Source organism: Cimex lectularius, unplaced genomic scaffold (genome assembly GCF_000648675.2).
Source record: "Cimex lectularius strain Harlan isolate CLEC.00 unplaced genomic scaffold, Clec_2.1 scaffold31, whole genome shotgun sequence".
NCBI classification, from domain to species: domain Eukaryota; kingdom Metazoa; phylum Arthropoda; class Insecta; order Hemiptera; family Cimicidae; genus Cimex; species Cimex lectularius.
In genome coordinates this window covers 2,146,891-2,164,115 of record NW_019392645.1, presented here as the reverse complement: position 1 = coordinate 2,164,115, position 17,225 = coordinate 2,146,891, and the positions used below count along the sequence as shown (strand labels likewise).

The 17,225-nt window shown below is 36.5% G+C and overlaps 1 protein-coding gene across 1 annotated transcript in view; it reads left to right on the top strand.

Moving 5' to 3' along the window:
* The window catches only part of LOC106670447 (facilitated trehalose transporter Tret1-like), a 140,120-nt gene extending 129,789 nt beyond the window's left edge, over positions 1–10,331 (top strand). The window contains exons 7-8 of the mRNA XM_014400805.2: positions 6,481–6,852; positions 9,109–10,331. Of these exons, the coding sequence (XP_014256291.1) occupies positions 6,481–6,852; positions 9,109–10,104 (1,368 nt within the window). The 3' untranslated portion in view covers positions 10,105–10,331. The remainder of the gene's footprint in view (positions 1–6,480; positions 6,853–9,108) is intronic.
* Positions 10,332–17,225: the final 6,894 nt, after the last annotated feature.

Below are 17,225 nucleotides of genomic sequence, written 5' to 3'. Positions count from 1 at the left end.
ACCCTGTATGTATACAATTTTTATTCAACAATACGACGTCCAAATCTCTCACTCTCTCTCTCTCTCTCCTCGGCTTGTGTTGGGACGATTAAGATTGTCAGATTAGTTTGGAAGAAAAGAGAATATAAATAATACCGTTTGGTTATACAGTTCCGCACTGACTCTCTGGTGTTGATGGTTTAGCCGTCTCTGCCCCTGTTACGTGGGCTCGTCCATTCTTCTCATATCAGCAATCTAACCTCAATCCGGTTATCCTGCGCAGTGGAGCCAACACACCAATTTAACCTAAAATTACCATAATAACGTCAACAGTAATGTTGGGAAATGTACATTGTACATTTCATTATTAAATGTTATCACCAAGATGTTAAAATTTGGTTATTTTTGTACTTATTATCAAGGATTAGTTTTTTTTATTCAATAATACTAAGTCCATAAATGGGGGGCGTCGGTGGCCGCAAGCTTTAGTCGTTGACACGGCGCTCATCACTGTAAGGTAAAGGTCCCGGGTTCGAATCCAGCGGCCCTGCATTCCAACCGGACATACTTACAAATGGGTTTTTTTTCAAAAACACCGGCACCCTGAGGGTTTATATGACCTCTGCTGTTGCGAACCCTCGTAAAAAAAGAAAAAGAAAAAGTCCATAAATCTCTCTCTCTCTCTCTCTCTCTCTCTCTCTCTCTCTCTCTCTCTCTCTCTCTTTCACGCACCACACACACACACATTATTTATTAAAGATTGTATATACATAATACATTATATAATATGTATAAAAATATCCAATAAACAAAAACACAGACGAGTAACCGAACGCCCTGTATAACCTCCATCCCGTTATCCTTTACACTACAGCCAACAGAACTACCCGTTTAAACTAAACTTACGTAACCTCTCTTCCTTTTTACTGTAATAATTTTAATCATTTCAAATTTTTGTTGAATTAACGTCTCAGACTATATGAAAAAAAATGTGTAAAATCATCTGCATAAATATTTATTTGTCTACAACATATTCGACTTCCGATGTTTGAGGTGTATCCTATAAAGATCCGGTATCAGTAATCTAGCGTACGACCTTGAAAACAATAGCCGATGCGATTCAGGGGGTTTGACGCTCTAATAAAATCTCCCCGACTTCCGCCCTATGTGGTAGTAAATTTCAATCGCTAAGGAATTGGTTTTTACCCGGGCTTTCCTATTATTTCCTCGGCGTAGCTCGAGGACCAGGTCTCTAAGGTTGGGAACCAATAAACGAGATTGCAGATTTCAGTAAGGGTCAGTAAGAGGAGGCCCCCTCTCGTTTTCAGCGTGCTTGCTTTATAGACGTATTATATTAATATAAAGCCGTGGAACAGCAACTGAAAGATTTAATCTTGAACCGTTTAGTACGTTTAATCCACAATACAGCGCATATCGTAGATCGTTTTTCTTTGTTTCCATCACTTTATTATTAACCGAATTGAATAATAAAAGTGACAGTCTTATTTTCTTCTCGAAATTTTCTTCATCGATCTAGTTGAAAAGTAAGCCTGGTCGGCGCCGTTGATAACTCCCACTTTGAAAGTACATTTTCGCCTTCGGAAGGAGATTAAACTCTGCGTTGATGGGGAGGGGAAGTTGATTGACGGAAATTTTCCGTGGAAGACTTAAAAATTTGTTTTAAGGTGTTAAGCCCTCGGATGTTCCAAGACTGAGATGGGCCTACAGTCAAAAGTTTAATATCTTAAATTGCTCCTCCATTAAAGGAGTTTCAATCCCTATTTCCTATGTACACACAGGAGTTACATTTTTATTATTATTTTTTTTTTTTTTACAGGATCGAATCATAGGTTCCCTCAAAACTCAATCCACGCCCATCCATTTATTTTCCTAGTATACATTGAGAGTAGAAGATGGGGTTTGGTCTGCGAGTTGGCGAACTCATGTTGAACCGGCACACGAGCACTACTGGGTCTGTCTTCAACAGCGAGTGAAGACAGACCCAGTAGTGCCCGAGTGCCGGTTCAACATACATTGAGAGGCAAAAAAGTGGCTACATATCTAGTTAACCCAGAAAAGCCATGTGACGTTTATACTGACTCGTGTATATATACAGGGTGAATTGCTACTCGTGCTACAAACTTCTCCAGTAGATTCTTCACCCTAAAATGAACAAAAAAGTTCATATTGTCCATGGTCCGATTCTCAACCATTTCAGAGTAATTTCGCTTTTTATCGATTTTGAAAGATATCACGTCCTGGCGTCGGAAAATCGTGATATCTTTTAATCTAAACATTTCTCTTAAAATCTATAAGCACCGTTGAAATCCCCGTTAATTTTTAGAGAGAATCAAAATCATAATTCCATTGAAATTTTTTAATTTAATTTAATGCCCATTTAGTATGTAATGCTTAAGAAGTTTACAAACAGCTAGAAGGTCAAGGAAGAAAGACCCAAACGTTTTGCCACCTTCATCTTCTTATTGAAAAATTAACGGGGATTTCAACGGTGCTTATAGATTTTAAGAGAAATGTTTAGATTAAAAGATATCACGATTTTCCGACGCCAGGACGTGATATCTTTCAAAATCGATAAAAAGCGAAATTACTCTGAAATGGTTGAGAATCGGACCATGGTCAATATGAACTTTTTTGTTCATTTTAGGGTCAAGAATCTACTGGTGAAGTTTGTAGCACGAGTAGCAAGTCACTCTCAAACATTAGCAATCCTTGAACCACCATTTTTTCTCTTTTTGTCATCAACATCTTGGTCTCACAACCACTAAATAAGAAAATGACGAGTGCGTTGGAAGCGTTATTAAATCAGGTAGTTTTCCTCAAATTTGCTGCCTTCTGAGACTAAAATTAGAAACTCTGGATTACTTTATACACTTTCCGATTTACACAATTTTCCACTCTTTTTGTAGTTCTGGCTGAAATAAAACACAAAAAATTAGCCCAAACATTTTGCCACCGTCATCTTCTTATTGAAAAATTAACGGGAATTTCAACGGTGCTATTAGATTTTCAGAGAAATGTTTAGATTAAAAGATATCACGATTTTCCGACGCCAGGACGTGATATCTTTCAAAATCGATAAAAAGCGAAATTACTCTGAAATGGTTGAGAATCGGACCATGGACAATATGAACTTTTTTGTTCATTTTAGGGTGAAGAATCTACTGGAGAAGTTTGTAGCACGAGTAGCAATTCACCCTGTATATATATCCACAATCAGATCACCCATACCCATATGCAAGACTAAGATGCCAAACACTCATAAAAGCATACACATGAAACGAAACCGCTGGAAAAACATTCAAGACAGAGTCGAGCTTTAGAGCTCGGCCAAATGCAATTCTTTCATACGAAGAGGCGAGACAGATTTGACTACCGTCAGTCTTGCTACTTTAAACAAAATTAACCTTAACCTAACTCAACCTATTCCTAATCCTAACATTAACCATCCCTAATCTAACCCCCCTCTATGCTTAACCTCACCTGTTCCTAACCTTAACCTACTCCTATTACAAATGCTATCTCTTCCTTCATTAATCTTTCCCTAACCTAAACCGCCCATAAGTCTGACCTAATCCAACTTTTCCTATGTCTATCCATAATCCTCTTTAACCTAAACCGTCCCCCAATTCTAAACCTAACCCTATTCAATCTAACCTAACCCAATATGTCCTAAGTGTAACGATAATCCTCTTTAACCTAAACAGTCCCTAATTCAAATTGTAACCCAGGGATACTGGAAGAATGGTTCTGGGGCTAAATGAAACTTGCTGAAATTCTAAGGCTACTTTATTTTACAATATTATGCCGGCTACAATCAAGCCCTCTAGTTAGCAGCTACCTGTGTATGTTTAGATCGTGGCAAAGGGGGGGGGGTAGGCTGAATAGAAATTGCTGTGAGATTTAACATGAAATTTTTGCCACAACTCCTACTAAGATAGGCGCTCACCGATTATTCCTTCAAAGAAAACCCACCAAATGACACGAATTTTATAAAACATTACTCCCTCTGACTACTCCACGTCTACTGACCCCTATTCTTTCCGTTGCTGACACAGCACCTAGTCCCCATTTTGCCAACATTGTTTCTTATCCCATTTACAATATTCATTTCTATTAAACAATATTTTCGTACGTTAAAGCGTTTACACCTCACAATAAATAGTAAGTAGGGGTCGTCGTTGGCCACAACGGTTTAGGCATTGTCAAGGCGCTTATCACTGTACGGTAAAGGTCCTGGGTTCGAATCCAGCGGCACTGCATTCTAAATCGACATTCTTACAAATAGGCTTTTTTTAAAAACACCGGCACCCTGAGGGTTTATATGACCTCTGCTGTTGCGAACCCAAAAAAAGAGAAAAAAAGTAGGGTATTAAGCGAGCAGTTAAACGTTTTACTGAGACGGGTACACGTAGCACCTCGAAATAATATCAACTTTTTTCTTAATATGCTTATTTTATATTGGATAAACGGATAAAATTGTCGATCGATGGACGAAGATTATCTACATCGCAAGCCAAACAGATTATGAAACATGTGTCTAACGGCTTAATTAAAGTGAGATCAATGAGCTGCCGGTCGAAGGGCTTTTTATAGAACGTCCCAACTCGAGGAAAACGTCGGGAACGGCGATGATTAATCGCCTGAGCTTCGGATGTTATAATTTTTGCCCCCCCCCCCCGACTCGGAGGCCCAGAGGCCGTCAAAACTATGCTCAAGTCGCACTCGTCCACCTCATCCTTTCACAACGACATTTCTGTAAAAGAGAAAACCCGAATTCCATCCCAGGGACGATGGAAATGTTTCTATTTGTGCGTTGTTTCGCTTGGTTATTAAGACGGAAAGGTGTTAGCCTCCAAAAAAATTCAACCTTTAAAAAAACCGTTTTTCGAAAAAAATCTGTCCAACCATTAATGCAAGTGTCGAGGTGGATATCTGCGCGAATCCCGCCTAGCAAGAGAAGTTTGCTTTACTTTTTAAAAGGGGCTCACGATCATGACGCGGAATAAAACCTCGAGACTTGATTCTTTTCAAAACAGCGCTGGTGTTTACGAAGGTAAAAATTGTTATTTAATTTTAACAAACAGGGTGATTTTTAACAAAGACATTTTACGAATCTATTAGCTTCCCTCATACCTCGTTCTTTTGTCCACTGACTGAGTTTTTCTTTTTCAAGCCATTTTTTCAGCTTTGTACATCGATATGCAACGACGAGAGAAAGAATGCGGTTTCCATTGCTGATGTGGGACAAGCATACAATCATTCCATAATTATCATGGATATTTTTATGGCTGGAAAAACCATTTCATTTACGTAACCCATTTTTCACGTTACTGCGGAGTGCTATGGGTTTGAATGGTTAGGAGGTTAAGTTAGGTTATGTTGGATTACGTTAGGTTAGGAATGGTTTTGTTAGGTTGGGTTATGGTAGAAACGGGTTATGTTAGGTTAGGAATGGTTATAAAAAATTGAATTAAAAACGGGTTAGGTTTCGTTAAGTATGGTTTATGGTTAGAGATGGCTTATGTTAGTTATGGTAGGTTATTGTAGGTACGATTATCATTACGGTAGTGTTATGTTATGTCAGGAATGGTTATAATTGGTAGGATTAAGGACGGGTTATGTTTTGTTTAGTAGGGTAACGGTTAGGGACTGGTAATGTACGTTACGAAAGGCCAGGGACGGGTTCTGTTAAGTAGGGGGTTTGCTAGGTATAGGGTCGAATTATTTTAGGTTAAGGATGGTTATGGTAGGTAGGGTTAAGGACTGGTCAATGTATGTTAGGTATGGTTAGGATGAGGTATGGGTTATGTCAGGCTAGCAATGGTTATGCTAGTTAGGGTTAGGACGGGTTAATGTATATTAGGTATGGGTAATATTAAACTAGTAACGGTTCTGCTTGGTAGGGACAAGGACGGGTTAGTTTGTGTTAAGTAGGGTTACGTATCTGTTATCGAATATTTTTCCGTGATGCGGTGAATCTATTCTAGTGCGAAGTGCGACTGTATTGTTGCAGAATATATTAATACTATGTTTATTTTTCGTACCTCACGAAAGGATTGAGTTAAAACTTCCAACATGAGATATGTCATGAGGGGCGTTTTTCCGAGTCGGGCCATGCTCTAGAAAATTTTCTCAAGGGGGTAAAAATGAAACAATAAGGAATGTATAAACGGAGTGAAGGACGACACGAGATAATATTATAGTATAAGGGTACTGAAGTGTTTTCGCTCCCCTGGGTTGCCGGTCGTCTGGCAAGACTCCAGAACTCTAGAAAAGTTAATTATTTAAATCCTTCCCCCCCAGTTTATGACTCTTCACGAGGTGGAGCTTTTTTTGGATGCCAACAATTATTTTCCTTCACCACCAACCTGTGGACTCTTAGGTTTTCAACAACCCTTCTCAGGGCTACTACACGTCACAAAAATCACAACTTTAGTATAACCTTGACGTTTAGTTTTAACTCGATTTGTTTTGTTTTAGGTATTAGCCGCGTTGGCGTTAGCGTTAGGCCCTTTAGCAGCAGGCCTCGGCAAAGGCTACAGCTCACCAGCAATTGCGTCCCTTCAAGAGAAACAACAATTTGCCATCCACACCGGGAACTTCACGAATATTTTGACGATCAGCCCTCAACAGGCCTCCTGGGTCGCCAGCCTCTCCCTGCTCGGCGCCCTCTTCGGCGGCATGTTCGGAGGGATCGCAATGAAATTCGGTAGACGGAAAGTACTGCTGATCACTTCAATCCCTTTCTCAGCATCCTGGCTGGTCACGGTCTTCGCTAAAAACATTGAAATGATGTTTGCCACAGGATTCGTAGGTGGCTTTTGCTGCGCCATCGTGCTCATGGTTTCCCAGGTGACTTATCTTTTACATTATCTGATAGATGAGTTATTACATTACAATAACATAATTATACTTCCATCATACTATGAAACCTTCTCTGAAGGCCAAAGTATTTTTAATCACAATGTACGAGGTCTACCTACATGCACATCAGCCTTCTTCCAGTGATATCCAAAATACTCGAAAACCCCTTAGATTCATATCATATTCTTATTTCTCATCATTCCAACATGGCTTCAAAGTTGTTGAGACCATTTACTCTACTCTGCAGAAGAAAAAGTATTGATAGATGGGGGTCTAGCACCAAGGCATTCTTTATAAACTTAAAGACTTCATACCCATTCCTCCCAGTTAGGTGCGGCAACGAGTCAGATATTAGTCGTCCCTGGGGGAGCACCCTTGGTCCAATTCTTAATATCATATACTGCTGACCTACCTATACATCCCAACACTATCATTACCACTCGGTAACACGGCAATTCTGTCCTCTAACTCGAATTCTACCCAAGTTACCTCCAGCATCCGACAACGCATTGAGTTTATCAAAGACTGGTGCCAAAATTTGTTGACAAGACTGAATGAGGGAAAAGTTCCTACCCTTGCCCTCCACTTTTCATCAACAAGGAGCTACCGACTTTCACTCGTTAGTTACTTAGGACTATACCTAGAGAGCAGAATGACTTAAGAGACAACTTAACAGTGGAAACTTAACGACTATGGCCTCCCGAGACTACCTCATCCGTTAATCACTCATATTGAGTTGCCTGGTTTCCCATATGTGTATTTCGAGTGCTGGCCATATGTCTGTTTTGTGGCCGGTTGGAAAAAAAAGCATACGCACGAATTTGTAATATAGTCCACAAACAAATGGTTTAATGAAAGAAGTTGATACACTACCTGGGCATGAGTTTGGTTATGTTGGATTAAGGTTATAGCTAGGTAAGATTCAGGTAGGGACAGGTTATGTTAGGTAGGTTTAGAGACACTAGGGTTCATATTCAGAGCTTATGATAAAAAACATTGTTTAACCTTTTCCCCGCTAAGTTTTAACCTTAAATAAACTTAACATTAAATTAAATAAGCCACTAAAAACATTAAAAAACGGACGAATTCGTAATATGTATTAGATTATTTAATTTTAAAAAAGTAATTTATAACCTGCGTATGAGTTGGGTTAGGTTAGTTTAGGGTTAGATTATGTCAACGTTAGGTTATAGTAAGGTTAGGGACTCTTACCTATCCTACGAAAAATCTTCGCGAAGATTCTTCTCATTAGAAACCTTCCTTTCCAGAAAGTACAAAACATTATCCAATCTCACCAGTTTGGCTTTCATAAACGCCTCAAATGTCACCATGATGTGCAATCTCTTCCTCTCTTGAGCTGAATACTGCTCGGAAGCTTTTATTGATGTGGTTCAGGCCTTTGATAATGTTTATCATCCAGGTTTGAAGTGGTAACTCAAAAGATTTCCCTACACCTACCTCATCCTCCGGTCATACCTGACCGGCCTCCTCTTTCAGTTCAGCCAAGGAACATCTTTCTCTGATATCCCTTTAAGGCTGTAGTAGTAGTAGTAGTAGTAGTAGTAGTAGTTAGAGGTGTAGTATCATTGGTCCCATCCTGATGTGATGACTGTCGGTGGTTAACTAAAGATGCCACTAGGCGTCCTCACTGTTTCAGCTTCCTTTCAGTAGCTCAACCTGCTTACAACTCATCGACTAGATCTCATCCATCATGCACTAATGACGCAAGCCGCATGCACTAGCTACAAGTATCAAGGTTAGAGATGCTGCAAAGAGCATGCGACTCTTCGGTTCATTGGCTTGATGATTGGTTAGGTTCCACAATTGGAAGGAGCTGTGTGGTGACTGCCTGCTGTTAACTAATGTTGCCAATAGGCGTTCAGCAGTGGTTCCTTCCTGGCAGCACCAATGAGCTTGCAGCACTCCTGTATGTCTTCCTGCTTTGGGCAGACTCATCGAAGAGATCTCATCACTCACTAATGAAGTATGCAGCAAGCACTAGCTAATCTGGAAGGGTACTCTCAACAGCTCTAAACTGTACTCATTGTATACGGCTACCCATCTCGACATATTCATTCACATTTTTGCATATAATACTGATATTTTAACCTCCAAATAAAGATCTTCTCTTAACCCATCGCTCCATATAGGCTTACCAACATCCACTATCAAGCATAATAATATTTATGAGATAGATTTATTTATTTATTATGAAATAGATAATAATTTTGTTTGTTGTTGCAGGTTTATATCAGTGAAATAGCTGTGGCAGATATCCGAGGTTGCTTAAGTGCTGTGCTGAAAATATTTGGCCATGTCGGGGTGCTCATAAGTTTCGCTGTCGGAGCTTATCTTGATTGGAGGGAGCTTGCGATGGTCATCAGTTGCGCGCCTTTAGTGCTCTTCATCAGTGTGGCATACATGCCGGAAACGCCCAGTTATTTAGTCTTGGTAGGGAAGGAGCAAGAAGCGGCTAGATCGCTACAATGGTTCAGAGGGCCGCAAGCAGACGTCGGTAAAGAATTGTTGATAATTCGCAATAACGTTCTCGCCGCTCATTCCGATAGATTTAACAACCCAGGCAAACACGGTTTGATTTCCATTTTGAATCCTATACTTATAACCTGCGGTTTAATGGTATTTCAAAGGTTTTCAGGTGCGAACGCGTTCAACTCTTACGCCGTTTCTATTTTCCGTCAGACGTTCGGTGGCATGGATCCACATAGCGGTGCGGTCGCGGTCGCTTTTGTCCAATTACTTTCGTCTTTGTTGTCAGGTCTTCTGATCGACACGGTAGGCAGATTACCCTTACTTATCGCGAGCAGTGTTTTTATGTCTATGGCCCTCGCTGGTTTCGGTTCGTTCGCTTACTACGACAACGTTCACCGAAGCAGGGGGTACGTCGTCGCCCAGTACGATTGGATCCCTTTGCTATGCGTCTTAGTTTTCACGATCGCGTTTTCGATGGGCATCAGCCCGATTTCTTGGCTTTTAATCGGTGAACTTTTCCCCCTAGAGTATAGAGGGCTTGGAAGCGCCCTCGCGACTTCGTTCAGCTACGCTGGCGCTTTTATCAGCGTCAAAACCTTTGTGGATTTTCAAGAAATGTTCGGTTTACACGGCGCGTTTTGGTTTTATTCGGCCGTCTCTATCGGCAGCCTTTGTTTTATCGTTTGTTTTGTTCCTGAAACCAAAGGTAAAGACTTGTCAGAAATGAATTCACGTAATCAAGGGACATAATTAAAACAAACAAAAAATTATCTCATTGACTGTTTAATTTTTTTCTTCTGATTATTGTCAGACAATCGATCTATTCTATAAGGCAATATAAATTGAACGTTAAAATAAAAAAATATATTATTGTACTTAAAAAATCGGAAACAGCCCATATAAGATAGTACATTTTAACAAAACCGTGCCTTTTGCCAGTGTTTCATTATTTTTGATTACTGAAAAAGATATGAGATGTATATTAAATTTTGTTTATGATAGTTGTAGGCTTATAAATTTTAAAAAAATTGAAATACTTTATTTTTCTTAAAGAAGTAACGGGTTATGCATTTTTATTAAAACAAATCATTTTTACTGATTTCGCCCTTTGCTGAACAATTTTCTTTACGGTTATTTAAAGATAGTGTGATGCGGTCAGGTGTGATGTAGGTTTAGAAAAACATTTTCTTTATCGTGCCAACGTTTCGATCTTTATTGAGATCATGTTCACGGCCTGGGATTTATAAACGTTGTTTAAATTATACAAATAGAGAAGTAGAAATTTTAGGTTTAATCAAAGTCTATTAGATTTGATGGACCGATTGACCAAATAAATTCTTTTCAATTAATTAATCTTTAATTAAGGTTTTGGTTGAGATAAAAAATGGCAAAAAGGAGGGAAAATTCGAAAGGTGGGGTTGAGATGGGAAGCTGGTGCCCGAGTGGATCGAAGTATAGCTTAAGTGATAGAGCAGAGGCGTATTTAGCCGAAGGTCGTGGGTTCGAATCCCGCTCATGACACTAACTTTTTTATCTCAACCAAAACTTTAATTAAAGGTTAATTAATTGAATTTAATTTAATCAAAGTATTTGTACTCACACAAAGTGTGTTTTCTGTGTAGATTGCTATGTGTCGTGTTGAAGGTGCCAGTGAGATATTAATGTTTTTTGTTTATATACGTTGATTTTGAAGAAGTGGGGAAGGAAGTAGGGTTAGAAATCCATATTTCTATGAGGAGTCGGCTTCTTTGAGGTGAAAGGAGCCGACAATGGGAAAAAATGGCTAATGTTTTGTCGTTCGGGCCTGGTTAGCCTTTCAGGATTGTAATGATTGTGTGAGGAGTGTAATGATTGTTTTATATGTTTTATTATATGTTTTGTGTGTTATATGTATGGTATTGATGTTGAATTTGATTAATGATATTAGCGTAGCTGCGAATGAGTTTACATGTGTCTGTTGTATAATTAATGCTGTATTTATCTCTGTTGATGTAAACCATTTCTAAAAAGTTACGTTTATGTTTGTTTTGTTCTGTGTGTAATATTTTTGGATTGTTGAAATCGAAGTTGTGTTGGTATTCAAAATGTTGGGTAGCCAGCCAGTGCTGTAATATTTTGTTTGGGTTTTTTGCAGTGCAATATGTTGATTTACCCTCTTATTCAGATACTGGGATGTAATTCCGATGTAAGTTGCCGGAAAATTTATACAGTTGATTTTGTAAATCATATCAGACTTATTTGTAACTGGTGTGGGATCTTTAATTTTGGATGGCAACGACACATCTTCAAAAACACACACTCTGAGTGAGTACAAATACTTCGATAAAACCTAAAATTTCTATCATTGTATAAATTCATTTTCACACCTTACATGTATTTGTACAATTAGAACCATATTTGTAAATCCCAGGCCCTGAAGATGATATCAATGAAAATCGAAAGTTGGCACGATAAAGAAATTGTTTTTCAAAACCTACATCGCACCAGACCGCATCTCACGATCTCTAAGTAATCATTAATTAACGGTCACTAAATACTACACAATTTTCTCTACTTTGTTGTGTTGACCATATATTTGTTGTGTCGAATATATTTTCTAATTGAATTGTATTATTTGGAAGGACAAAAAAAGTACACTGTCGACAGATATTATATTTAAAAAAAGGGCGTTTTTGGTAAGGGTATCGACAGTTTTAAATCTCAAGCCCTCACTGATTTATACCAAATAACCCTTGAAAAAGGGTTAAACTTTCATTTACAATTTTTTTAATATGTCAAAAGACATCCCAATAGTTATAAGACGGTTTGAAAATAAAGAAAACGAGGTTAAAAAGTGAACGTAATCTGTAAAGATAGCTGAGCTTAATTTAGGAGGAAAGAATTATAAAAATTTTAAACCAATGAACAATAATATAATTGACAATAATAATACAATAATAAAACTCAAAAGTACGATTCTTTAAATTAGGTACTAAAATTTTTAAATAATATGAAATTGTTGTTTTAGTCTTCAAGTACTTTTTGTTTTCTCTTTTGTGTCTGCAAAGAATTTAGAAAATTAAAAATTTTGTAAAGCGTATAAAAACTAAAAGTTTTCCTCTAGAGCTTTATATACCATGGCTGTTAATTTAAGAAGAAGACAATACAAAATAGAAGTTTAAAACACGGAAAAAAGTAACTTTAAATCCAAGCTTTCTTCCAGAACCTACGTAGTCGAGGGGGCAAAATTTGAATATACCTAAGTCAATAAATTGCAATGTGTCTGCTAGCGAAAAAAAAAAACTCTTTTTATGAATATTAGACAATAAAACAGGTAATTAAAAGTTTTCTTACGAAAGGATAACAGACAATGACATACTCTGAAAGCTCGCATATTTCAATGGTTTCTTTGATCATGTCGTGATGGCCGAGTTTGATGGTTCGAAGTTTTTGGCAATTGGTACGCCATGGTTCAGGGCCATGATCGAACTTCCTTTGGACAATTTTCCTTAATATGGGCAACTATCCCACTGCCAGAGGATATTTTCTTGTCGTTTAACCGCCTTGCAGGTGAATCGTGAAGATTAGAATGTGTGATGAGATCAAGAAGGCCATGTCGATCTAGAAAACAAGGAGAAAAAAGTTCGGAAGATAGATATTGGTCAGTTGTGGGATCTCCTTCATGGTCTAGAGGTCTTGGTTATGTTGGCTTTTTGTCAGAATCCAAAGCTTTGTCAAAAGATCTCGTGTTAGACCATGATTTTTCCTCTCTAAGGCTGCATAGGTCTTTGCAAGAGGACATTTTCTTGTCTTTTTTCTACTTTGAGGCTAGAATGTCATAGTCATGCGTAGCTAGTCATAGATACGCAGTTGAAAAAAACTTGGAAGGTTATAATTTGATTTGACCAATGAATTAAATAATAATAATTGTATTAATTAAGTGTGAGAGTATAAAAGAAGCAACACAATTTATGAATATTCCAAAATAAAGTGCTAGGTTTTGGTTTAGGTTATTAGGAGCAGGCATTTTTATGACCTAGTACTCCCTGACGAATATGGTCTATTGTGCAATCTCTAGCTCTGCAGATTTTCAGCTGGCATTTTACCAGAATCCAAAGGCGTTGTTAAGGGATCCCGTTCATATCTTTCTTCTTTGTGTAGGCTTCTGCTGCTCCAAGTTGCCTCTGGATCCTGCAGTTTTCAATCCGATGACATATCATTCTAGTCGTAGCATGTCCTAAGTTTAGTATCCTGTTAATCTCTGCGATAGCATTTTTATGGACGTTTTACGTGCAGCCCCATTAAACTAAGTAATTATTTTTAACCCACAAAATGTAGAAGGCCGCGGCTTGACAATCTAGAAGGCACAGGTGAAAAAATGGGGAAGAATATAATTTGAGTCATTGCCGGGGACTTATTCTTATCCAAAGTTCAATGGATCTGGGTTTTTGGCAACTTGTAAGGTGTTCTAGGCTGATAGGTGTTCTGATCGAATTTTCATTGGAAAATTTATTGGCCACTCGTTCCTCTGCCACGTGTGCCTTGGTTTCCAAACTGCTCTGGATTTACCGATGAAGTTGCCATTTGGTCTACCTGGCTGTCCAAGTAGGTGGTGATGCTGTTGTTGGTAATGCCCAGCCTTTGATTCTCCTTGGCACTTTGTTCAATATACAGTCTCAGCTTGAAAGGCAGTGGCACATTGCCCAATGCACATATGAATTCAAGTCCTTGGAGTGATCGGATGGACAGCAAAGGGTCAGCAGTACAGAGATGAAATGGTTACATTTAGATTTATCATTTATTTAATGGATAGATAGGTTAAAACTTTATTGATTTGATGATAGCTTAGTTTTGGTCCAACAAAAGTTTATTGTTATAAAGCGCACTGTTCGTTTTGATACTGAAACAACTTCATTCAAGCAAACCACCCTGGCATGTAAACTGCAATATAATAGAGATTGCAAGTACTTATAAGTAATATGTGTCAGTACAATAATAATTATGATTGAGGTATGTAATTTTCTAAGTCAAATTTCAGTTGATTTTTTCTAGGTTCAGATTTTGCCTCCTCAGTTAATCTTTGTCTAAGTAGACTGATAGAAGTAATACTCTTCTTGTATCTTGAAAAAAATTACAATACACAGCGGATATAATAATTGCTATTGTATAAACTAATTTTTATACTGTTGAAGGGGGGATAACATTTGGAATTGGTACCAAAATATAGTGTTATTTATGTACATAAGTTACGTCTTTCAACATTTAGTCTTTAAAAAAATAAATATTAGTTACCTTACAAAATAAATATATATAGTCCATAACTCATCTTTTTAAAAATAGAAATAAAAAGTTGAAAATAAGACATCAAGATGTTTCTCATTTTAAATCAAAGCAGCATTTGAAACAACCTGCAATTGTATGAAATACATAAATTGATGTTTTTTCCTCGTCAAATTTATAACTCAGGACTTAAAATGCATAAACGAATATTTAAGTAATATGGAAAATGAGAAATTTAAACATTAAATTTAAAACAACGATCCCTGAATATATAATCTAACCAGCCTTTCATCCTAACCCAAATCCATCCCTAACCTAACCTAAATTGTCTCTAAACCTCTCCCTAACCATAAATAACCTTTCTAATCTAAATTACCATAAATTTATGTCTTTTCTCGATAAATTTATAACTTACAATTAAATGGGACATAAAAAGTATAAAAGGTGATTTGATTAACAGGAAAATGAGAAATTTTTATGTGAAGAGATAAAGTGTAATCGCTTTTTATAAAAATTAAAAAAAATGTGAGTGAAGCTCATATATTTTCTCCACCTCACGGAAAAAAATTGATTCATGGATATTATATAATCTAACCCCTTAACACTAACTCTGAGCATCTCCAATTGTAACTCTAATCCTAAGTTTACCTAACCTACCCGATCCCTAACAATACCTAACTTATCAAAATTCTAACGTAATCCACACCTAACCTAACAAAAGTCTAACCTTATCTTTGACCTAAGCCATCCTTAACACCAACTCTAACTCGTCCCTAGCTCTAACGATAACCCTAACTTAACCTAAATCCGTCGCTAACTCTAACTATAACCTAACATTAATTTACGTTATCCCCTGTCAAATTTATAACTTATAAAGGATGTAAAGTGTATAACTGATTATTTGAATAACTTGGAAAATGAAGGGAAATTTAATATAAGGTTTCTAACCTAACCTCTCCTAAACTGTAAACACAACACTACCTACCCTATCTAACTAACCTAAATCCACTCCTAACCCAATTCTAATGCTAACCCTAATCTAACTTAACAAAACCAAACCTAACCCATTCCCAATTTTAATTTAACCGTAACCATTCCTAAAAAAATTGTATATCGAGCCCAAAAAACATATCCATGTTATTATTCTTGTCAATACAGTCTTAACCCATATTAAAAAACATATCTTACTAAACAATTTGTTACTAAACAATTATTTGTTAATTCTTATACATATCTCCTATAAAATTTGTCAATGTATAACTCGACATATCTTTTTTAAACTTAACTTACAAATCATCTGTAAAAAATGATCACTAGATTTCCTTCACTGTTCATATAAATTATTTAAAAAATTACTTAACAACAAAATAACACAATTTGTGTTTTGAATAGGTTCAATAGTTTCAGTATTTTAAAGTAAAAAAGAAGAAAAAGAAAAAAAAAATCGTGAAAAATATACATTTGTATAGTTTTAAACTTATAGACTGCTTCAATATTATTGAGGTTAATAATGATAGATGAATATTATCTTATTGATTTGTCCATCGAATATATTCCTGCTTTGAAAATAGAGACTCTTTTCTTGTTCAAATTGACCAAATTTTGAAACGAACACCGTTCAAACTTTGCAAAATGAAATAGTTCAAGATTATAATTGTATGATTATAGTCAGCTAGTTTTATTTATAATTTACGACTGTATTTCTTGGTACTGTTCAACAATCTTATTGTAATCTTAGCAGTCTTGTTTAAAATGACCTGGTTGCATGCAATACTTTCAAACAAAATGATCATCAATCAATACAAGTCAGGAATGTTAAATGTTTATTTAGATTTAAATTAAATTAAATTTAAAAAGAAATTAAATTTTGAAATGTTTTGCATGTTTCTATTAATATCAGATTTGTCAAAATGAATATTTTTAAATGATTGGCCTTAGTTTTAATTTGTATGTAAAACAAATAGAACAAAAATGGTGCAGGTATTATTGTTAATTTTAAGGCAATGTTTGCTTCATACTATTTTATAACTTTGCAAATATAAACCGAACTTTTTGTTTGTTGTCAAAAACAATAAAAATTGTAAAATTGGCTAAACTATATGTAGAGATTAAGCTAATGTTTATAAATAGGAAACTTTTTTAGGATTGTGCTCCTTTATCTGAACTATATACTTGCATAGGTGAACGATTGTTTATAAATTAGTGCCTGTAATAAAAAAAAATAAAACTTCAAAATATTTAATCAATTCTGGAATGTAAAAGGAATAAATTTATTGAATAATATTTGGCCTTGATTCAAAAGTATGAATATAATATGTGTGTGTGTGTGTGTACAATAAAAAAGCACGCGTACACATGTATATCTTCTCTTGCTTTTTAGAGGAAAAAAGAATTATGCACCAATTAGCTTTATATTTGTCTCAAAAAGTAATCATGTGTATTTTCTGTGTTGAAGAAATTTAAATGTAAGCCTAGTATGTATTTTGGGAGAAATTCTTTTTGCAAATTGTAACATGTTTTTAAGCTATAAACTGTAAACGCTACTTCAATGTGTATACTTTCGACAATAAGTGAACTCGACAAAGATTAAAGTCCATGCTGTGAATGAGTCA